We start from the raw sequence: 24,607 nt of genomic DNA, 5'->3' as shown, positions 1-24,607 counted from the left end.
AAATGTGGTACCAATGTTCAGAAAGGGCTCTGTTATGTATGGGTCACCGAGGAGAAAAAAACAAAACAAGCTAAGTCACAGAAAACCAGAGCGTACCTACGATGATCCTAGACGCTTCGTCACTGCCGGAGAACTACATAAGCCTGAAGCAAGAAAAGGGTAAAACTAACTGCCCCAGAGCAGACCCCAAAGGAAAGACAGCCCCCACACATGTATTGATGGTGAAACAAGATGAAAGCACAAACACAGGCAGGAAAATAGGCTGAGCAAACGATGGGGCCCAAACTAACTAGAAAGGATAGGAAAGGAAAGACACTGTCTGCAATCTGCAAAAAACCCTACAAAAATAATGTCCAACACTTCTGATAGCAAAATTAACCCTGAAGTCACTAGACTTCTCCCACTAGAAAAATTACCTATAAATTTACGATAGAAATTAGCAAAACCCAAAAACTTCTGGAGGGCCTTCAAAGAAGTAGGCTGAACCCAATCATAAACGGCCTGTACCTTGGCCGGGTCCATTTCAATAGTCGATGGAGACAAGATAAATCCCAAAAATGAAATCCTCTGTACACCAAAGAGGCATTTCGATCCCTTAACAAACAGGGAATTCTCCCTCAAAATCCGGAACACAGTCCGGACATGTTCCACATGAGAATCCCAATCACTAGAAAAGATCAAAATAGCATCCAGATAGTCGATCAAAAACTTATCCACAAAGTCACAGAAAATATCATTCATAAAGGACTGGAAGACAGAAGGGGCATTAGTGAGCCCAAAAGGCATCACCAGGTTCTCAAAATGTCCCTCCGAAGTATTAAACGCCGTCTTCCATTCATACCCATGCTTGATGCGAATAAGATTATACGCCCCCCTAAGGTCAAGCTTAGTGAACCAGCAGGCACTCTTAACTCTGGAGAATAAATCAGACATCAGAGGTAACGGGTACTAATATTTAACCGTCGTCTTGTTAAGAGAACGATAATCAATACACGGTCTTAATGAGCCATCTTTCTGGGCCACAAAAAAAAACAGCACCTAAAGGTGACGAGGATGGTCTAATATGACCCTTCTCCAATGACTCCTTAATATAGGATCATATAGCATCATGTTCGGGTACTGATAAGTTGAAAAGCCGACCCTTGGGAAATATACACCCAGGCATTAACTCAATTGCACAGTCATAACTCCTATGAGGAGGCAAAGACGCAGACTTGCTCTCACTAAATACATCAGAAAAATCGGCTAGATAATCAGGAATATCATGAGACTGAGGAGAGGTGGAGAAAACAGGAGCGTCCCTAAGAACACACTGACAACCCTAACTCACCACAGACCCAGATTTCCAATTCAAAACTGGATTATGAGTTTGCAACCAAGGAAAACCCAGAACAATAGTATCGTGCAAATTATGCAGCACCAAAAATTTACAATTTTCTTGGTGGTCTGGGGCAACTCGCATTGTTACCTGGGTCCAAAACTGAGGTTTATTCTCCGCCAAAGGAGTAGCATCAATACCCCTCAAAGGAATATGCGTCCGCAGAGGCGTCATGGAAAAACCACAATGTTTAGCAAAGTCCAAATCCATCAGATTCAACGCTGCTCCTGAATCAACAAAAGCCTTCGTGGAAAACGTGGATAAGGAGCAGATCAGTGTAATTGCCAAAAGAAACTTAGGTTGTACACTGCCCACAGCAAATGTGTGTGCAAAACGTTTCTCTCGTTTAGGGCAGACAGAAATAGTATGAGATACATCTCCACAGAAAAAACACAGCTTATTACGCCTTCTAAACTCCTGACGTTGCGCCCTAGACAAAACCCCATCACATTGCATAGGTTCAGACGTTTGTACAAAAGGTGGCAGTGCCTCCCGTGTAGTTTTATGTTCACGTAAACGCCGATCAACTTGAATGGCTAATGACATAGAATCATCCAGACCAGAGGGAACAGGAAATCCCACCATAACATCTTTTACGGTCTCTGATAAACCCTTCCGAAAGAGAGTTGCCAATGCACTATCATTCCATGTTGTAAGGACCGCCCACTTTCGGAATTTTTGACAGTACAACTCTGCAGAATCCTGACCCTGGTTTAATGCCAACAGGGTTCTCTCAGCTTGATCAACAGCATTAGGTTCATCATACAACAACCCCAAGGCATGAAAAAATGCATCCACATTAGTCAGAATAGGATTTTCAGGTGTCAGAGAAAAAGCCCAATCCTGGGGATCGCCGCGCAGCAAGGAGATGACAATTTTAACCTGCTGCACAGAGCTCCCCGATGAGTTAGGTTTCAAGGCAAGAAATAATTTACAATTATTCTTAAAATTCAGAAATTTAGACCGATCCCCAAAAAACACATCAGGAGTAGGGATCTTAGGTTCAGCAGCATGTGACTGAATGAGGTAGGTGGAAATTCCCTGTACTTCAGCAGCAAGTTGCTCCACACGATCAGACAATTGCTTAATCTCAATTAGGAAAAAAAAATCCTCCTATGGCCCCAGAGAACAAGAGGAAAAAATATTTAAAAAAAAATTCTGACACTTTTTTTTTTCTAACAACTTTTTCCTGCTTTTGAGTACCCTAGAATATGCGGTATGGCTGGTAAGTCACAGAAAACCAGAGAGGTTGGTAACAAAGCAGATTGCAGATCCCTGATCCTAGTCACACAACTAGCAGCAGCCGTGGAGCATACCTACGATGATCCTAGACGCTTTGTCACAGCCAGAGAACTACATAAGCCTGAAGCAAGAAAAGGGTAAAACTAACTGCCCCAGAGCAGACTCCAAAGGAAAGACAGCCCCCACACATGTATTGACGGTGAAACAAGATGAAAGCACAAACACAGGCAGGAAAATAGGCTGAGCAAACTATGGGGCCCAAACTAACTAGAAAGGATAGGAAAGGAAAGACACTGTCTGCAATCTGCAAAAAACCCTACAAAAATAATGTCCAACACTTCTGATAGCAAAATTAACCCTGAAGTCACTAGACTTCTCCCACTATATCAGCACTCTGAAATATTCTGAGACAGAGCAAAAAGAGGCCAATCTAATAAGGGACAAAAAGCAAATTGGCAAATACAGGTAAATAAGAGTGGAGATTCAGCACAGCCCCAGCCGGGGCTGGCTGACCACACAAAAAACTGAATAGACCAACAAAATCAAGTGTGAACATAGCAGAAAAACTTAGCTTTAGATGACTGGAACAGAGCTGAAAACCAAGACCTGACAAGCCAGAAGGAATCACCAGCACCAGAATAGGGAGTCGGCTGTCTTAAATCCAGTCTGAGATTCCTGAGGTCCAATCGTCATCCTCATTATCAGGTGGCAGATCTCTACTGATTAAATCAGCCTCACTACCTCCTGTTACCACCAGAGGGAGCCCGGCAGAAGAACTCACAACTGGTGGACCAGAAAATGAACTCACAACAGGGCTCCAAAAGTGAACCTGGAAATTATAGGCCAGTAAGTCTATCCTCTATTGTTGGTAAAATAGTTTAAGGGTTTCTGAGGGATGTTATTCTGGATTATCTCAATGAGAATAACTGTTTAACTCCATATCAGCATGGGTTTATGAGGAATCGCTCCTGTCAAACCAATCTAATTAGTTTTTATGAAGAGGCAAGCTATAGACTGGACCAAGGTGAGTCATTAGACGTGGTACATCTTTATTTTTCCAAAGCATTTGATACCGTGCCACACAAGATGTTGGTACACAAAATGAGAATGCTGGGTCGTGGGGAAAATGTGTGTAAATGGGTAAGTAACTGGCTTAGTGATAGAAAGCAGAGGGTGGTTATAAATGGTATATTCTCTAACTGGGTCGCTGTGACCAGTGGGGTACTGCAGGGGTTGGTTGGTGTTGGGACCTATTCTCTTCAACATATTTATTAACGATCTGGTAGAAAGTTTACACAGTAAAATATAGATTTTTGCAGATGATACAAAACTATGTAAAGCAGTCAGTACAAGAGAAGATAGTATTCTGCTACAGATGGATCTGGATAAGTTGGAATCGTGGGCTGAAAGGTGGCAGATGCAGTTTAACAATGATAAAGGTAAGGTTAAACACATGGGAAGAAGGAATCAATATCACCATTACACACTGAATGGGAAACCACTGGGTAAATCTGATATGGAGAAGGATCCTAGTTAATGATAAACTTACCTGTAGCAGCCAGTGCCAGGCAGCGGCTGCCAAGGCAGACAGGATCATGGGGTGCATTAAAAGAGGTGTCATGATCCATGCTGGATTGTGACAGAGAAAAGCACTTGTAACCTTTTGTTTTCTTTAAGCTGGTTGCTTAAAGTGAGTTTTGCCCCCGGTGGCCATTAGGGTCATTGTACTGTGATGGTTTCAGTTCTAGTTTTGCCCCTGGTGGCCGTTAGGGTCATTGCACTCTGATTACTTTAGTTTAGTGCACGTGATTATGAAGCAGGTGTGATTGCTGGCTCTTACCTATAAAAGAGTGTCAGGTGGTTGCAATCATTGTTGGTGATATTGCTTATTTCCAACCAAGTCTGGTGGAGGAAGGAACTACAGAGAGGAGTTCCTGGCAGCTTAGGGGAGCTCTGGTGATATAGCTTCAGGTGGAAGCTGATTTCAGGTGTCGAGCTTCAGGGGTGAAGCTGAACTTTGGTGTCGTTCTCTGTTGCTTGGAGCAATAGCAACAGAGCAAAGCTAAGTGGTGTTTTCCCTGTTTGTATCTTTCCTTTTGTGTGTTTCAGTGCAGTGGTGGGATTAGTTTCTGCATCGTCCATTTCATTAGAAAGGGCTAGGTGCAGGGCGAGCTAGGGTTCTTAGGTTCTAGCTCGGCGACAGGTGCGGAGCCTGTATAGGGACTGTTAAGAGTGTAGAGACTGGCTCAGGGGAGTGCAGGAGGTCTCCACGTCCCCGTTCTCTATCGCAGGGCCCTCCATTGTATCAGTTTCCCTGGTGTTTCCCTTTATTATTTAAATTCGCCCTGCTGGAAGCGGTGTATCCAGTTATACGTGTAATACTGAAATTCGCCTGCTGGAGGCGGTATATCCGGCTGCACGTTATATTATTTAAATTCGCTCTACTGGAGACGGTGTATCCAGGGTCACGTGTGTCCAGTCACATGTTGACCATCACAAGAGGTCTGGATACACATGATGATAGCATTATACTGCCTTTGTACAAATCCCTGGTTAGACCGCACATGGAGAATTGTGTACAGTTTTGGGAAACGGTGCTCAGGAAGGATATAGTGGAACTAGGGTGAGTACAAAGGAGGGCCCCAAAATTAATAAAAGGGATGGGGTAACTACAATACCCAGAGAGATTAGCAAAATTAGGATTATGTAGTCTAGAAAAAAAACGACTGAGGGGCAACCTAATAACCATGTATAAGTATATAAGGGCTAAATACAAATATCTCTCCGAGGATCTGTTTATACCAAGGAAGGTGATGGTCACAAGGGGGCATTCTCTGCATCTGGAGGACAGAAGGTTTTTTCATCAACATATAAGAGGATTCTTTACTGTTAGGGCAGTGAGAATCTGGGATTCCTTGCCTGATGAGGTGGTGATGGTGAACTCAGTCGAGGAGTTCAAGAGAGGCCTGGATTTCTTCCTGGAGCGTAACAACATTGTATCTTACAGTTATTAGGTTCTTTAGAAGGATGTAGATCTGGGGATTTATTCTGACGGAATATAGGCTGAACTGGATGGACAAATGTCTTTTTTTCGGCCTGGCTTGCTATGTTACTATGTTACTATGAGGATCAGACCCTAAGAGAAATGGATGAGATTCAAAGGAAGCTCATAATTAGGCAATATTCTGCTGGACCTCTGGGCCACTTTTGCTTGAGAGGCCTATTATTCTGTTGTTGTTCACTAACCAGAGCTTCTTAGTGTGACCCTAGATAATAGTACCAGTGATGAAAAAAATGTAATCATCTGGTGGACAACCTCAAGTTTGAGGAGCAGTCTCTGCACATGATCTTTCAAAACCAACACATTTTTGTCAATATGATTCTTCCAAAAGAGGCAAATGATGGCTTCTAAATGTGCAATTGCTCTTCTATTCTGATACCAACCCTGTCCTGCTTAGTTCAGACAGTTCAGTCATAATAATGTACATTTATCAGTTTTTCTAACTCTTGCAAAAATATTTTTGGTTCAATATTGATTTGGGTATTTTTTTTAAATAAAGAGCTTTAGCAATCCTTCTGCATTACTCTAAGCTGTGTATGGAGAGGAAAACGCTATTTGCTATCTGAATGGCACAGCTTGCTCCTTCTCAGAGCATAAGTGATAATTACTCCAGGCTCTCACCTACCAGCACATTTATTTCCATTTTGAGGTTAATGCTTTTTATGTTGAAATCCATAGTAAACTACATACTGCCAGGATGAAAAGAACAAAAGAGAATCACCATGACTGCCCATAAAAGCTGCCATAACAAATGTTTTACAAGAGACAGAAGAAAAATATACCTGAGATTGCTTCCTTTTATAAATGAATCCTAAAGTTACTCTTGACACACTCAGTGACCTCCGTAAAATATTTTCGATTTGCTATTTTTTTGGAGCTCTCGTGTAAAAACTTCAGATGATTCATTATTTATCATGATTATTGTCCCATTCTGTGCAAAAACCGAGTCGAGTAATTTACATAAATGGCATTATCGTTGCCCCTGCTATTGAAAATGGACATTGTAAGATGAGAACTTTTGTAACTGACCTGTAGATCAAATGTTTTTATCTATTAATCTAAGTATTACTAATCTATCTATTCATTGTAACATGTTCTAGTCCATTTCAGTTCCTTGCTGGTTCATGGTCACTTGACCTTTAATGAAATAATCACATTGCACGTTTACCTATAGCTGATCTTTATATTGATTGCCCTGGTCTTCTACACATGTTTTTCATAAGTAACATTTATTTCTAGTCCTTATTGTGCTGCTAAGCCTCTATTGATAGTTTACACTTTTATTTGAGAACCCTTTACTTAAATTTTAAATGAACACTTTTTAATTTATTCCTAATAAAATATTCTAATTTTTAAATCTCTATGTTCATGCCTGCAGCATTTCCGCAACTCTCCGCCGCGGGTAAAATGTATGCGGCATTAATAGTAAAAGTGTTAAAAATAATACAAAAAAATAAAAAATAGAGATATACTTACCCTCTGTCGGCCTCCGGAGTCCTCGCAGTTCTCAGCAGTGCTGCCAGCAACTTCCGTTCCCAGGGATACATTGCATGAATGACCTCTGATGACGTAGCGGTCACGCAACCGAGACGCCATCTGGGGTGACTCTCGAAATGCATTCCTGGGAATAGAAGTTGTTGGCAGCGCTGCTGAGAACCGCGAGGACTCCGGGGGCCGACAGAGGGTAATTATATCCCTATTTTTTATTTTAATTCTATTTTTTACAGGAATATGGTCTCCTCTCCTCCAGACCCTGGGTACCATCCGCACATGAAGCACTCAATTTACACATGGTGGGCATATGCGATTCCGCAGCGGAAAAATCCGTAGCATTGGCACAGCAACTGCGGAATCCCATATGATTGCATGGGAAAGCGTTTTTTAAGCGTTTCCGCAGCAGCAAAAACGTGTCGGAAACGCTTAAAAAACGCAACGTGGGCACACAGCCTTAATGAGCCTTGTCACATGACTTAGGATAAAGGCCAAACCAGAATCTCAATTTGCAGACACTGTATTTCGAGGTACTGCCCCTCGTCAGTGCAAAGTATGAGATCTGGTCTGGCTGGGTGAGAGGAATCTGACCGGGATCCAAGGGGTAACGTTTCTCCTTGCGGAGCGCGACATGTCAAGCATGCTGAGGAGGAGACATATTTAGTTATACACATGTTTATTTCCTTTGTGTGTGTTGGAACAAAAAAAACTGAGAGAAAAGGCAAATTGGACACACACTTAAAGGAAATAAACATGTGTATAACAAAACAAAACACAAAACAAACAAAACAATAATTGCAATAATTTTCTGGAACAATTTCAAGGGTACCAAAACTTTTGGTCATGACTATATATATATATATATATATATATATATATGTATATATATATATATATATATTCAGGGTGGGTCTGTCAGCAAGAAATGACTGTTCCAACCAAGCAGAAGCGCTCACTCTTCTCTTGGAAAAGCCAAATAATTCAGTGCATCTTTCCATCTACTTTTTTCCATCTATACCCCCCCTACTCAGACTTTTGTAAAGATAGATAAATGCAAAATAAGTAGGTGGGAAAATGCACTGAACTGGCCATGCCAAGGGTGGACCTGTGCTTTGTCTGAACAGTCATTTTGTGCCAACTGACTCACTTTAAGCATGCGACCAATGATTGAATGTATAATGCCTACCAATTTCAATTTAGGGTCAATGAAACTGGCACCTATGTATTCAAAGTAAGAGGCGAATCCTTCATTGAGCCAAATGTCATTCCACCACTTCATGGTAACAAGATTTCCAAACCACTAGAAAAGAAAAAAGAAACATAAAATGACAATTGCTTGCGTGATCACCAATTTTACTCATTCCAAGAGACAGTATAAAAACATGTAACACAAAATATACTTGTGTGAAGCGGGCCAATGTGCATATAATGCCTGTGTAACTTGCTAGAGAGCACGTTAGGTGAGAATTCGAGTGTTTCCCAAACCACAAAAAAATGTGATATTCACATCTGATTCATCAAACACCTCAGTAACTGCAAACTTTCATCTATTTTAACAGCGTTAAGTTTACAGAAGTTTACACATCCCATTCACCTATGAACTAGATCTACAAGCAGCAGAATTATTGCAGATAGTTATGAAACTAAAATGCTCTTGTCCTTCCATTAGGTTAATTATGTTTCTACTATTTCTGACAATCTAATTCACTTGAATGTGACAGTAGAAGGTGGCCAGCGCAGAGAAAACCTGAGACCAAAGAGCTCTATTATACTCAGAATCAGTAGAGGTCTCACCATTCATACCCTCAACAATAGGTTTATGTACTTTTAGTTCAAAAGGGATTTTCCACGACTAAATCCTTAGGATTGGTCACCAATATCAGATCAATCAACAATGGCCATATGTCCATATTGTATGGAACAGAACATGACAGCTCCGTCACACTGGTTGGTGACTGCTGCAGGTATTGCAGATCAGCTATTATATCAGTAGGATAGGTCATCAATATAACTGTAGTGGAAAACTCTTTTAAAGGGGTTGCCACTACTTGGATCTGAATCCCTATGTTTCCCGCCATACAATGTTATGTGACCAATGAGTGCTGGCTTCACTCTCCCGTACTTTAAATAAATCAAGACATATGGAGGAAGCGATAATTGCTACTGCCCTCTTACTTCCTCTCGATGTCAATTACATCCATAGGAAAGGAGAGTGAAGCCAACGCTTATTAACCACAGGGATCGCATGACATTATGTAACACGAGCCCTGAGAGTGCCAGTGTTGACAGTTTTGGCATCGGGGGTGCGGGCTCACTCACACATCGCATAGCACTCGGACCAGTGTTATACTATGGGGCAGCTCAGATCTGCGATTATTTTCTCATGCTAATTCGGCATGAGAAAATAATCGATTGCATCCGAGAATCGGTTTGCACACACCCATACAATTCAATGGGTATATGTAAAATATAGGACTGCACTTGGATGTCATCTGAGTGTAGTGCGATCCCCTTGGTTGCTGGCAATGGAGTAGATGGAGAAATTACTTTCTCCGTCTCCTCCGCACCTGTGCAGTGATTCTCTCCTGCGAAAGGATCGGAGCACAATGCACTGACACTCGGATCGGATCACCTACACTAAGGTGACCCTGGCCTAAACGTTATTATTTTACTGGGGGGAAACATAGGCATTCAGAAGGGGATGTTCGAATAGCGGACAACTCCATAAAAATGACATAAGACTTTGTTTTCATGAAAAACAGAATCATGACTTTTGTTAGAAAGTATCATTACCATAGAGTTCCAGTTTGTTTTTAAGAGATAAGAAGTAACAATGAAATAAAGATTTGGGCCATTTTACCACATGCCTGGTGTCCTATCTCATGAGCAACAATCAAGCATGTCAAAGCCTTGGAATTGCTGAACTTCTGTTTGGGATCATACATCAGCGAGGTTTCTTGAAAGGTGATTAAACCCCAGTTCTCCATTGCAGCAACACCGATGTCAGGCATTGCTACAAGATCTGAAAGAGAGGAGATATTTGTTTCACCATTCCATGAGCTAGAAGTGATGCTATGTTGTAGTATAATATTTCTCTGAAATAAAGAATATGATGTTTATAGTTTATTGGTAGAAGAAGTGTTAGGCATGGATCCATGGGAAGACTGACAATAAAGAGAAACTTGTTTTCATTTTATAATTAAACAGTACACATTAACATAATTAAACAAGTGTGTAATATAACTTATCAGAGAGATCTGATTCTTTCACCTCTTGGACTTTTACTATCATTGAAGACAAATTTCCTCATTATTCAACTAAGAAATCGCAATTGGTACTTTTAAAATTCTATGGAGAGGCGAGACAAGAGGAGCTGGAGGCAGATACAGATATTGTGCTGCAAATTGTACTGAAACGAGAGGTGCAGTTTTCCATACAACTTTATAACCACCAACGGTCATTTCCTATTTCAGTAATTTGAAAATCTGTGTTCACTGAAGATACGGTACATTTCACCAGTGAATTGTGACTTGAGAATGACTGATCAGTCCAGGAACAGAAAGAAGATGATATGTCTTTTAAAACATATATGGATTTCTGATATAAAATTAAAATGATTATTACACTTTAAGATGTTTGTGGAGACTGAAGGAAGAGACTGGGAATGTTACCTCCCACATCTTTTGTTTGCTTACAGAGAGATACAAATACACTATTTTGACCTCTATCTTTGGTCTGTACTTTTCTTATTTTCCCAGACTAGAGAAAAGATGGGGTGAAGGAGTAGACATACTTCATTCCTTATAATGGACTTTCTAGGTTTCCCCCTGGCACTTTCACTTACATTCTCCTCATTCTCGACATACTCACTACGAGTGGATTATGGATCAACCCATACCAGTTCTTTAGTATTTTGATGTAAAGCCCCCGTCACACACAGCGAGATCGCTAGCGTGACACAAGTTTTGTGGTCCATCAGTGATCTCATCAGCGATATCGCTGTGGGTGACACCTATCAGCGACCGGCCCCCCTGCCGGGTATCACTGATCGTGCTCGAATGGCCTGGACTTTTTTTTGATCGTTGGTCTCCCGCTAGCCTGCACGCATCGCTGCATGTGGCAGGCGGGAGAGCAACAATCAGCGAGCTCGCAGCTCGTATCCAAGGTAAACAGCGGGTTTCTAAGCACCGCGCGGCGCTTAGAAACCCTCTGTGTATCTTAGATACCAGTGCGCTGGTGCAGGGAGCTGGTAACCAAGGTGAACAGCAGGTTTCTAAGCACGGCGCTTAGAAACCCACTGTAACAAAAACAAAGAAAAAGATAGGCCATAAAAGGGGGATCACCACAAACCAGGAGATAGCGTTTAGAAGCAAATTTTATTGGACGTGAATGCACCAACACACACATTTAAAAACATTTAAAAGTCATCCATGTGACATAGCTATAACAACCCTAGGCTCATAATACAGCCTGCAACCTATAGCAATACTCCAAAAAAGATTGTGCAAGTGTCAGCCAAATGATCATAAAAACAGCATACCAAATAGTGGTTAACAGTATAAAATGCCCTACCAAGGATACAAAAAACCATATATTATATCTGATCTGAACCTCTGAACCCTGCAAGGCATAAGTCAGCAAGATGACAAATAATCACAAGAGCCATACACACTAGAAATATATATGAACAGTGACAAAATGGAACAATGAGTCACTGAGATCACAAAGATGCATGCAGATGGAGTGCATATGGGTTCAGGAATGAGGTCATGATTGTTAGTTACCACTAGGATAGCTGTTCAGATATACAGGTGTTAGAACCACAGGCTAGAAAAAACACTCATGTTAGATTCCATGAGGGAAATAGTACTACATATAAAGACCCATATGGAGTAGAGCCAAGTGCAATGTATGCCCGACGCGTGTCGCCACCCGCAGTGGCTTCGAATAACTGTACCCGAACAGTATTAACTACAGAGCTTTTTCATACACAAGATAGGAGTGGTAGGAGAGGTACACAAGGTATTTAAGTGTGCTGTTAGTCTGCACATACGCCAGTCAGGTGCGTGGTTACACCCCATTGCAAGGTCAGTCTGATGCGTGGTTACACCCCATTGCGTGGTTCGTAATCTCAGCGTGCGCCCGAAGGGTGTGCAATCACTCGTCCTGTTTAACCCCTTCATAACCCAGCCTATTTTGACCTTAATGACCTAGCCATTTTTTGCATTTCTGAACAGTGTCCCTTTATGAGGTAACAACTCAGGAACGCTTCAACGCATCCTAGCAATTCTGAGATTGTTTTTTCATGACATATTAGGCATCATGTTAGTGGTAAATTGAGGTTGGTAATTTTTGCGTTTATTTGTGAAAAAAATGGAAATTTGGCGAAAAGTCCCTAGTCTCACTTTATGCCATTGCTGCGTGGGAAATTCCCACACAGCAATGGCATAAAGTGAGACTAGGGACTTTTTTTTTTTTTAAGTGGCGGAGGAATACAGTGCGGAAGGATACCTACCTTCCGTCATTGGATTCCTGCAGCCCGTAGAGAACGGCAGCATAAGCTGATGCTGCAGTTCTCTACCCAAGATCGTCGTGGGACACACTCGTGGACTGCTTCGGATCGTGGGTGAGTATTTTTGTGGTTTGTTATGTTAATATTTATTCCAGAAAAGACAATGGCTTCGGGGAACAATGTGACAAGTATTGGTAAGTATGTTACTCTATGTTATATGTACTGTATGTCTATGTATGTATTGTATGAATGTATTGTATGTATGTAGTATATATGTGGTATGTATGTAGCATGTAGTATGTATGTAGTATGTATGTAGCATCCATGTAGCATGCAGTATGTATGTAGCATGCATGTAGTATATATGTAGTATGTATGTGGTATGTATGTAGCATGTAGTATGTATGTAGCATGCATGTAGTATGTATGTAGTATGTATGTAGCATGCATGTAGTATATATGTAGTATGTATGTAGCATGTAGTATGTAGCATGCATGTAGTATATATGTAGTATGTATGTAGCATGTAGTATGTATGTAGCATGCATGTAGTATATATGTAGTATGTATGTAGCATGTAGTATGTATGTAGCATGCATGTAGTATATATGTAGTATGTATGTAGCATGTAGTATGTATGTAGCATGCATGTAGTATATATGTAGTATGTATGTAGCATGTAGTATGTATGTAGCATGCATGTAGTATGTATGTGGTATGTATGTAGCATGCATGTAGTATATATGTAGTATGTATGTAGCATGTAGTATGTAGCATGCATGTAGTATATATGTAGTATGTATGTAGCATGTAGTATGTATGTAGCATGCATGTAGTAAATATGTAGTATGTATGTAGCATGTAGTATGTATGTAGCATGCATGTAGTATATATGTAGTATGTATGTAGCATGTAGTATGTATGTAGCATGCATGTAGTATGTATGTAGTATGTATGTAGCATGCATGTAGTATATATGTAGTATGTATGTAGCATGTAGTATGTAGCATGCATGTAGTATATATGTAGTATGTATGTAGCATGTAGTATGTATGTATCATGCATGTAGTATGTATGTGGTATGTATGTAGCATGTAGTATGTATGTAGCATGCATGTAGTATATATGTGTTATGTATGTAGCATGTAGCATGCATGTAGCATGCATGTAGTATGTATGTAGTATGTATGTAGTATGTATGTGGTATGTATGTAGCATGCATGTAGTATGTATGTAGTATATATGTGGTATGTATGTAGCATGTAGTATGTATGTAGCATGCAGTATGTATGTAGCATGCATGTAGTATATATGTAGTATGTATGTAGCATGTAGTATGTATGTAGCATGCATGTAGTATGTATGTAGTATGTATGTAGCATGCATGTAGTATATATGTAGTATGTATGTAGCATGTAGTATGTAGCATGCATGTAGTATATATGTAGTATGTATGTAGCATGTAGTATGTATGTAGCATGCATGTAGTATATATGTAGTATGTATGTAGCATGTAGTATGTATGTAGCATGCATGTAGTATATATGTAGTATGTATGTAGCATGTAGTATGTATGTAGCATGCATGTAGTATATATGTAGTATGTATGTAGCATGTAGTATGTATGTAGCATGCATGTAGTATGTATGTGGTATGTATGTAGCATGTAGTATGTATGTAGCATGCATGTAGTATATATGTGTTATGTATGTAGCATGTAGCATGCATGTAGCATGCATGTAGTATGTATGTAGTATGTATGTAGTATGTATGTGGTATGTATGTAGCATGCATGTAGTATGTATGTAGTATATATGTGGTATGTATGTAGCATGTAGTATGTATGTAGCATGCAGTATGTATGTAGCATGCATGTAGTATATATGTAGTATGTATGTAGTATATATGTAGTATGTATGTTGCATGTAGTATTTATGTAGTATGAATGTAGCATGTATGTAGTATGTATTATGAATGTAGCATGTATGTAGTATGCATGTTGTATGTATGTAGCATGTATGTAGCATGTAATTTTTTTTTTTTTTTTTTTTTACATTCAACACATTAGCCGGATGATGGGACTACTACTGTCCCATCATTGGCTAATGTGTCAATCACTGTCATGGTAGCAGGCATCGCCCGATGGGACTTGTAGTCCCATCGGACGATGCCTGCACAGACCCCCGGCAGGCCGGCACAGCCCCCCGGCAGGCCGGCACAGCCCCCCGGAGCCTGCACAGACCACCGGCAGGCCGGCACAGCCCCCCGGCAGGCCGGCACAGCCCCCCGGAGCCTGCACAGCCCCCCGGCAGGCCGGCACAGCCCCCCGGCAGGCCGGCACAGCCCACCGGAGCCTGCACAGACCACCGGCAGGCCGGCACAGCCCCCCGGCAGGCCGGCACAGACCACCGGAGCCTGCACAGACCCCCTGGCAGGCCGGCACAGCCCCCCGAAAGGCCCGTACAGACCCCAGAGAGGCTGTACAAGGCAAAAACAGGGTTTTTCTTATTCCGATACCGGAAGTCCCATAGACTTGAATGGGACTTCCGGTATCGGAATCGGCGATACCGATACTTTTTTTAAAGATCGGCCGATCCATTCCGATCCGATACTTTGAAGTATCGGACGGTATCGCTCAACTCTAGTGACCACCTCACATTTGAAGTCACTTTGAGGGGTTTATATGGCAGAAAATACCCAAAAGTGACACCATTCTAAAAACTGCACCCCTCAAGCTACTCAAAACTACATTCAAGAAGATTATTAACCCTTCAGGTACTTCACAGGGACTAAAGCAACATGGAAGGATAAAATGGACATTTTAATTTTTCCAATAAAAATTTTCTTTTAGCATCATTTTTTTCATTTTCACATGGGTAATAGGATAAAATGGATCCTAAGATTTGTTGGGCAATTTCTTCTGAGTACAACGATACCTAATATGTGGTCATAAACCACTGTTTGGGCACACGGCAGGGCTCAGAAGGGAAGGAGCGCCATTTGACTTTTTGAATGGAAAATATGCTGGAATATTTATCGGTTGCCATGTCATGTTTGGAAAGTCCCTGTGTGCCTAAACATTGGAAATCCCCCACAAGTGACCCCATTTTGGAAACTAGACCCTCCAAGGAACTTACTAGATGCATAGTGAGTACTTTGAACCCCCAGGTGCTTCAAAAATTAATCCTTAAAAAAAAGTACTTTTTTTCACAAAAATGTTGTTTTAGACTCAGTTTTTTTCATTTTCACATGGGCAACAGGGTAAAATGGATCATAAAATTTGTTGGGAAATTTCTCCTGAGTACACCGATACCTCATAAGTGGTCATAAACCACTGTTTGGACGTACGGCAGGGCCCGGAAGGGAAGGAGCGCCATTTGACTTTTTGAATGGAAAATTAGCTCCAATCATTAGCGGACATCATGTCGCGTTTGGAGAGCCCCTGTGTGCCTAAACATTGGAGCTCCCCCACAAGTGACCCCATTCTAGATGTGTGGTGAGCACTTTGAACCCCCCAAGTGCTTCACAGAAGATTATAACGCAGAGCAGAGAAAGCAAAAAAATATTTTTTTTCCTCACAAATGATTTTTTAGCCCGCTATTTTTTATTTTCACAAGGCTAACAGGAGAAATTGGACCCCAAAAGTTGTTGTCCAGTTTGTACTGAGTATGCTGGTACCCCATATGTGGGGGTAAACCACTGTTTGGGTGCACGGCAGGACTCAGAAGGGAAGGAGTGCCATTTGACTTTTTGAATGAAAAATTAGCTCCAATCGTTAGCGGACACCATGTCGTGTTTGGTGAGCCCCTGTGTGCCTAAACTTTGGAGCTCCCTCACAAATGCCCCAATTTTGGAAACTAGACCCCCCAAGGAACTTATCTAGATGCATAGTGAGCACTTTGAACCCTCAGGTGCTTCACAGAAGTTTATAACGTAGAGCCGTGAAAATAAAAATATTTTTTTTCCTCAAAAAATTATTTTTTAGCCCGCTAATTTTTATTTTCACAATGGTAACAGGAGAAATTGGACTCCTAAGGTTGTTGTCCAGTTTCTCCTGAGTACGCTGGTACCCCATATGTGGGGGGACCACTGTTTGGGCAAACGTCGGGGCTCGGAAGGGAAGTAGTGACGTTTTGAAATGTCGACTTGATGGAATGTTCTGCGGGCATCATGTTACATTTGAAGAGCCCCTGATGTGCCTAAACAGTGGAAACCCCCCACAAGTGACCCCATTTTGGAAACGAGACCACTCAAGGAACTAATCTAGATGTGTGGTGAGCAATTTGAACCCCCAAGTTCTTCACAGAAGTTTATAACGCAAAGGCATGAAAATAAAAAATATTTTTTTTCCTCAAAAAATGATTTTTTTAGCCCACAATTTTTTATTTTCACAAGCGTAACAGGAGAGATTGGACCCCAAATGTTGTTGTCCAGTTTGTCCTGAGTACGCTGGTACCCCAAATGTGGTGGGGAACCACTGTTTGGGCACACGTCGGGGCTCGGAAGGGAAGTAGTGACGTTTTAAAATGTCGACTTCATGGAATGGTCTGCAGGCGTCATGTTACGTTTGCAGAGCCCCTGATGTGCCTAAACAGTAGAAACCCCCCACAAGTGACCCCATTTTGGAAACTAGACCCCCCAAGGAACTTATCTAGATGTCTGGTGAGCACTTTGAACCCCCAAGTGCTTCACAGAAGTTTATAACGCAGAGCCATGAAAATAAAAAATCTTTTTTTTTCCACAAAAATAATTATTTTAGCCCCCAATTTTTTATTTTCCCAAGGGTAACAGGAGAAATTAGACCCCAAAAGTTGTTGTGCAATTTTTCCTGAGTACGCTGATACCCCATATCTAGGGGTAATCCACTGTTTGGGCACACGTCGGGGCTCGGAATGGAGGGAGCACTGTTTGACTTTTTAAACGCAAAATTGGCTGGAATAAATGGTGGCGCCATGTCGCGTTTGGAGACCCCCTGATGTGCCTAAACAGTGGAAACCCCTCAATTCTAACTCCAACCCTAACCCCAACACACCCCTAACCGTAATCCCAACCCTAATCATAACCCTAACCACAACCCTAACCCCAACACACCCCTAACCCTAATCCCAACTCTAACCCTAACTACAAGCCTAACCCTAATCCCAACACCAACCCACCCCTAACCCTAATCTTAACCCTAATTCCAACCCTAACCCTAATCACAACCCTAACCCTAATCCCAACACTAACCCTAATTCCAACTCTAACCCTAATTCCAGCCCTAACCCCAACCCTAACCCTAATTCCAGCACTAACTCTAATTCCAACCCTAACCCTAATTCCAACCCTAACCCTAATTCCAACCCTAACCCTAATGGAAAAATAAAAATATTTTCTTTATTTTATTATATGTCCCTACCTATGAGGGTGATAAAGGAGGGGTTTATTTACTTTTTTTTATTTTGATCACTGTGAGAGTTTCTCAGTGATCAAAATAAATGAATAAATCTGCAGCCGGCGCACTGCACATGCACCCACCATTTTCCAAGATGTCGGCGACCTTGATGCAGGTTACCGGGACGGCCAGAGGGACAGGAGGTACCGGGGCTGGTGGGGGGGATCGGGAGGCTGGGGGGAGTGAAGGGAAGGGGGAGGGGACCTGATGATGAGTGCGGCGTCCAATTGCTGCCGTCAGTCGGTGGCGGCAGCCGATCGGCGCCATCAGTCGGTGGGTGAGGGGTCTGATTGCTGTCTCCAGCCATGGCCGATGCTATTGCAGCATCGGCCATGGACCAATTGTAATATTTCACCAAATTTAATTGGTGAAATATTACAATCGTACTGTGCATGCGCCCGCCATTTTCAAAGATGGCGGCGCCCATGCAGGAGGGACGGCGGGACACCGGGAGTCCGAGCGGGATGTGATAGGTACCGGGGAGGGTGAGGGGGGATCGGACTGCGGAGGGGATCGGAGGGAAGGGGAGGGGGGGCAGATCGTGACAGCAGTGGCCCATCGCTGCTGTCAGTCCGTGTCGGGGGCCGATCGCCCCCGCCAGTCAGTGTGGGGGGGTTAAATTAGTGTCTCCAGCCATGTCCGATGCTACTGCAGCATCGGCCATGGCTGGATTGTAATATTTCATCAAATTTCATTGATGAAATATTACTATCGCTCTGATTGGCTGTTTCACTTTCAACAGCCAATCAGAGCGATCGTAGCCACGTGGGGGCTAAGCCACCCCCCTGTGGTCAAGCATAAAGGGTCCTTTGTGTGTGGGTCGGGTGACCTTTCATTGACCCCGGTCACCCGACCCACAGGAGCGCTATTTATAGCATGACGCCTATGGGGGCGTCATGGGTCGTTTGGGCATGACTTTTCATGACGCCTACGTAGGCGTCATGGGTCAGGAAGGGGTTAAGCCAGAACTGTAGGAAAAGACAAAATGTAACGCACATCTAAAAATCATACATTGATCTATTGTCGCTATGCAAAAATGTACAAAACTGAGCATGAGGTTCTCAATTTGTTCTGGAATTGTGAGGACTCAGCCTTGCTGCATGACTACTGTGAGGCACCAGGTCACCCACCCTGATGGGGCACTGTCGCTGTAGTGGTGGTTGGCACATGGCACTGCATTTTTTAGCCTAGGGACCACTGAGAGGTTTTCCGTGACGTGGCAGGGGGCTTCAGAATGTTAAACTAAGAATCTCATGCTCAGCTTTGTTAATTTTTGCCTGTCGGCTACAGATCAATGTTTGATTTTTGGATGTGCAGTCCATGTTTTTTTTCTACAGTTCTGTCCATTCTGTTTATTCAATTAGATTCAGCTGTTGATCACTTACAGCGGCATTTAAATGGCTCTTTCAGACTTTTTTACCCGAGTGTTTGTAAGCCAAAACCAGGAGTGGGTGAAAAATGCAGAAGTGGTGACGTGTTTCTATTATACTTTTACTATGTTCCACTCCTGGTTTTGGCTTACAAATACTGATGTAAAATACTGGCCAAATACTGAATGTGTGAATGTGGCCTTAAAGTAAAACATGTATCATGCTGCCTGTGATGGGGTTAGCATCAAACCGACGACAGTTTCATTTTAAATGAATTGGGCAATCTTTAATTTTATGTAATAATGCAAAATTTAAAGTGAGAACAAAGCACACCTGTTTTTTGTAACGGATATGTTACATTTAATAGATCCTCCATAAAAGAAAGAATTGGCCCCACGATATCCAAAGAAAAATTAGCATATCCTTTCTTGATTACTTCCTTACGTGCCCAAACTCGTATCTAAGATGACAAGAAAAAAATGATTACATCGCGGGAAACAAAACATTCATTATTATATTCATACCACAGCTCAGCAAGTTGTACAAATCAGAAATAAATAAATAAATAAAACAATCAACTAATTTCTAAGAAATGGGTTAAAAAAACTGAAGACTAGAACTTAAAAAATTAAAATGAAGGTTTCAGTGTAATCAATACTAATCTTCTCTCCAATTATCCACACTGAACACAATTCTCTGTGCAGATTACTGTCATACTATATCTTTGTAGAAGTTGGAGCCTCTTTTTTTCTGATACAAAGCCCAAATCAATAAAAAAGAGTTTATTACATGGACATGAGAGACATTTATAACCTTTCCACTGGAAGGGTGATAAAACGTTTGATTAGTGGGTGTCCAGTAGCGGGAGCTGTGCAGTGTTGCAAATAAGAACATCTTTTCACACTGGCCACTGGGGCTTTTTTTTACTTTAAATTCATAGCCAAAATAGTTGGCTCCTGACCCAATCTATTCTGACTCATGGATATGTAGAACGTATGGTGCCTGGATAGACCTCTCTTTCTGGGCCCCTTCCGTATCGACCTGTACTCACGTTCATACCGATTAATCAGACAGCTTAACTCAGCCACGATCTCATGTAAGAAGACTCCAGGAAAAGAGGGATGCTTTAACTGAAATTCTTGTATTATGATGAAAGCAGCAGGTAAAAAGGAATATTCTTCAGAGGACATGTAACAGGATGCATACAGATGGAGGGACGATCACAAAATGGAGAATGAAGGAGGGAACAAACATACATCACAGGACTACAGGGAGAGAGTTGGAACAAAATACAGGGAAAGGCAAACTTCTGCCTAGCAACAGAGATGCAACACAAACAATGCAAATATTAAATGATTTCCCAAGTCGTGGGACATGACACTCCCCGTCTGAAATCCTTGGATTTCACGATGTCCGTAATTCTTCGAAGTCGTTCGAACCTGAAAAACAAGAGAAAAGAGAAAAACATATATGCAATAATAAACATCAAATATTTTTAAAGTCCAACTCGTTGTTGTTGACCCGTAGATCACACCGGAAGATAAGTCCAAGACTATAAACCCATCTTCGGATTGGGGAAGCCGGAAACATGCCAACTCTTCCACCAACCCAGCAATCCAATGGAAAATGTCAATGTTCAATAAAAAACTGGGGAATGAGGAGGAATGCTCCCCGCCGTGAGCAACGTCCAGGAGCAATGTTCAGTTCATGTGACGTCCTCCTTTGGCAGTAGCAGCACGAGATCGGTGACCGGACGGAGGAAGGTTCGGGTAGAGCCCCCTTTTGTCACCTTAACTTCTGTCTTACGAGTCTTTCCGTCCTCGCTGGGCATGACCTTGGTGATAAGACCCATTGGCCAGTCGTTACGATGAGCCTCTTTGTCTTTTAAGAGAACAAGGTCTCCTTCTTGGAGATTGGGACTGGGTGTCTGCCATTTGTGACGGTTTTGAAGCAGGTGCAAGTATTCGGTCTTCCAACGGTGCCAAAACACGTTGGCTATGTGTTGTACTTGCTTCCACTGACGTTTGTAATGTCCTTGTTATCGAAATTCCCGGGAGGAACTGTAGCAGCTCCAATCTTCTGTGTAAGAAGTGTAGCTGGGGTAAGAATCATTGGAGAATAACAACGTGGGACTTGGAGTTGCTCTAAGAACTTCAAGGACTTCTTCCATGTCTCCCACCTTTGCTGTTTCTGAGTCGGAAGCGGGGTGTCCCAATCAGTGTTCTCGGCAGTGAGCTGTCTTAACAGTATCTTGCCTTGAATAGTGATGGATGCTACAAACCCGAGAGGATCGTAGATGCTGTTTATGACAGATAGGACTCCTCGTTTGGTAAAGGGTTTGTCACAGGGCGACACTTGGAAGGTGAAGGTGTCCTGTTTGATATCCCACAGTAGACCAAGGCTGCACTGTGTGGGAGGAACATCAGAACCTAGGTTGAGGTCCTTTAGGTTCGTGGCATGGTCCTCAGATGGAAACGCGCTCATTACTTCTTGACTGTTAGAGATGATATTGTGGAGTCTGAGGTTTGATGTGGATAGCATTTCCTGTGTCCTGGAGAGTAGGTCAATTGCCTCTTCACTTGTGGGCAAGGACTTGAGCCCATCGTCTACATAAAAGTTCTTCTCTACGAATTGACGAGCATCGGATCCGTACTCTCTGTCACCTTCCTGGGCTGTCCGTCTCAGTCCGTAGATCGCCACAGCAGGTGAAGGACTGTTGCCGAAGACATGGACCTTCATCCGGTAGTCTATGACTTGATTGTTGACATTGTTGTCTTTGTGCCATAGGAATCTAAGATAGTTTCTGCTGTCTTCCTTCATGATGAAGCAATGAAACATCTGCTGGATGTCGGCCATTATAGCAACAGGTTCTTGTCTGAAGCGGATCAATACTCCAAGGAGGCTGCTGTTCAGGTTGGGTCCAGTTAGTAGCAGGTTGTTGAGAGAGAGGCCTTCATACTGAGCACTGGAGTCAAACACCACTCTGATCTGGTTAGGCCTCTTTCACACTTCTGTTTTTTACAATCAGTCACAATCCGCCAGGTTTTGAAAAAAAACGGATCCTCAATTTTTTTTTGAGGATCCGTTTTTTTCCCATTGACTTGCATTAATGGCGGATTGTGACGGATTGCTGTCCGTTGCATCCGTTTTTTGTGAGGATCCGCCAAAAGTTGCTGTCCATCACCATCCTCAAAAATGTCAAAACGGAGCTTGTAACGTTTTTTTCTCTGGCGGATCCTGCAAACACTGATTTAACCCGAATTTCTTTCTGGGTGCCGGACAAAAAAAAATTCTCTCTCTCTCTCTCTCTCTCTCCTTCCCAGCCAGCGATTCCTTTAAATTTCTTCATTTTCAGGATCCGTCTGAAAACGGATCCTGTGCCATCCGTTCACATCACTTTAGAACGGATCCGCTTGTCCGCCTTTTTGGCGGATTATAACTGATGAAAAAAACTGAAGTGTGAAAGAGGCCTTAGGCTTGCGAGGGTGATAGACACCAAAGGATAGAAGGTACCAACATTCTTCTCCTTCCTTCTGTGGTGGCGCAGGTTCAGCATGATCTTTGTCAAAGATGTTCTGCATAAAGTCAATGAAATGCTTCTCCATCTCTGGTTTCCTCTTTAGGGTACATTTTAAGGATGAGAACCTTGCAGTTGCTTGCTGCAGGTTGTTTGGCAACCTCGCTCTTGGGAAACAAAAGGGTAAAGGAGCTACCCAACTGTTGGAGTCATCTTGAACAAATTCTTTGTCCATAACCTTTATGAATTCTTTATCTTCCCTTGTGGGTGCTAACTTGTTGTCTTCACTTGTGGAATCGAACACTGTTGACCCGAGGTTTTCGTCCCAGGGCTGGAGCATGTTCATGTTGTTGAAGGATTCCTGTTGCCTCTTGGTGTTGCTCACTTTCTCTTTCACCCAGTAATGATGTGGGCATGGCTGAAAATGAGTGCTGCGACCATTTGGCAAGATGTGTGTTTTGTAAGAGGACATGTTATTAAGTCTCTTCATCTTGTGAATGCAAACATCGCCTATAATTACCCAGCCTACATCAAAGCGTTGGGCAAATGGTGCATCGTGTGGTCCGTTAATTTGCTGACGTACCTTGTGCAGCCGGAGAATGTCTCTGCCAAGCAGAATCAGGATATCTGCACTGTTGTTGAGGGCTGGTATCTTGTTTGCTATCCCCTTGAGATGTGGGTGATGAAGAGCAGCCTCTGGCGTTGGGATCTCTTCTCGATTGGATGGAATCTGGTTGCACTCGACAAGTGTAGGTAAGGGTATCTCCACGGTGTTGTCGAGGGATGTCGCTATAAGACCTCTGGCCCTTCTCCCAGAGACCTCTGTAACACCGCTGCAGGTACCTAAGGTGTAAGGGTAAGCATTTCCCTTTAAGTTAAACATATCAAAGAGTTCTGACCTTGCAAGTGATCGGTTGCTCTGATCATCCAAGAGGACATACACCTTCACGGCTTTCTCTGGGTGACCATTGGGATATACGTTCACCAGGCAAATCTTCGCACAGGACTTGTCCCAGAGACCTTCTCTGCAGACTTCTGTGCATGAAGAAGATATTGTGGTATGACTTGCAGTTTGAGCTGCGTCCTCCCCGCCATGGCTCGTGGTGGGGGAAGGAGTACGTGTAGAGTCAGGACGGTATGGGTGGAGTGCTTGTACGTGATCCTCACTGTCACACTCCATACACTTAATTGTAGTTTTACAGTCTTTAGCAAGGTGTTCAGTAGAAGCACAACATCTGTAGCATACCCCGAACTTCTTTAGAAGTTCCTTACGTTCTTGGAGCGGTTTCTTCCTGAAGCCGATGCACTTTTTTAAGGGATGTGGCTTCTTGTGGATGGGACACTCACGATTTGGGTTTTCTATCTTTTCACCCTTGTTGCTCTTGCCTGGGGCTGATGTTGGTAAGGGAAGAATATCCGTCTTCTTCACTGACACTGGACCCCTGCAGTTTCTGTCATTCGAGTGTGTGCTCACGTATTTAGAGGGAGGTGAAGCTGGGCCACTGGATTCTCTGTAGGAAAAGCTTGGGTCGTTCTTACGCTCTGCAATGTCTTTTATAAACTCACAGAAGTAGGAGAACGGAGGAAATGACACTTGATGGT

At 42.5% G+C, this 24,607-nt stretch overlaps 1 protein-coding gene across 3 annotated transcripts in view; it reads right to left on the bottom strand.

The window, feature by feature from the left end:
• The window catches only part of LVRN (laeverin), a 225,498-nt gene that overhangs the window by 114,419 nt on the left and 86,472 nt on the right, over positions 1–24,607 (bottom strand). For all 3 annotated transcript variants that reach the window (XR_012221962.1, XM_073553307.1, XM_073553353.1), the window contains exons 4-6: positions 19,822–19,948; positions 10,040–10,194; positions 8,359–8,472 (exon numbers count right to left, since the gene is read on the bottom strand). Coding sequence is in view for 2 of the 3 variants with exons in the window: in XM_073553307.1 (XP_073409408.1) it covers positions 8,359–8,472; positions 10,040–10,194; positions 19,822–19,948 (396 nt within the window). In the remaining variant the exon portion in view is untranslated. The remainder of the gene's footprint in view (positions 1–8,358; positions 8,473–10,039; positions 10,195–19,821; positions 19,949–24,607) is intronic.

Source organism: Dendrobates tinctorius, unplaced genomic scaffold, assembly GCF_039654945.1.
Source record: "Dendrobates tinctorius isolate UK_male_01 unplaced genomic scaffold, ASM3965494v1 ptg000003l, whole genome shotgun sequence".
Taxonomy (NCBI): Eukaryota; Metazoa; Chordata; class Amphibia; order Anura; family Dendrobatidae; genus Dendrobates; species Dendrobates tinctorius.
The sequence above is the reverse complement of the archived record's forward strand: the minus strand, read 5'-3'. Positions and strand labels throughout refer to the sequence as shown.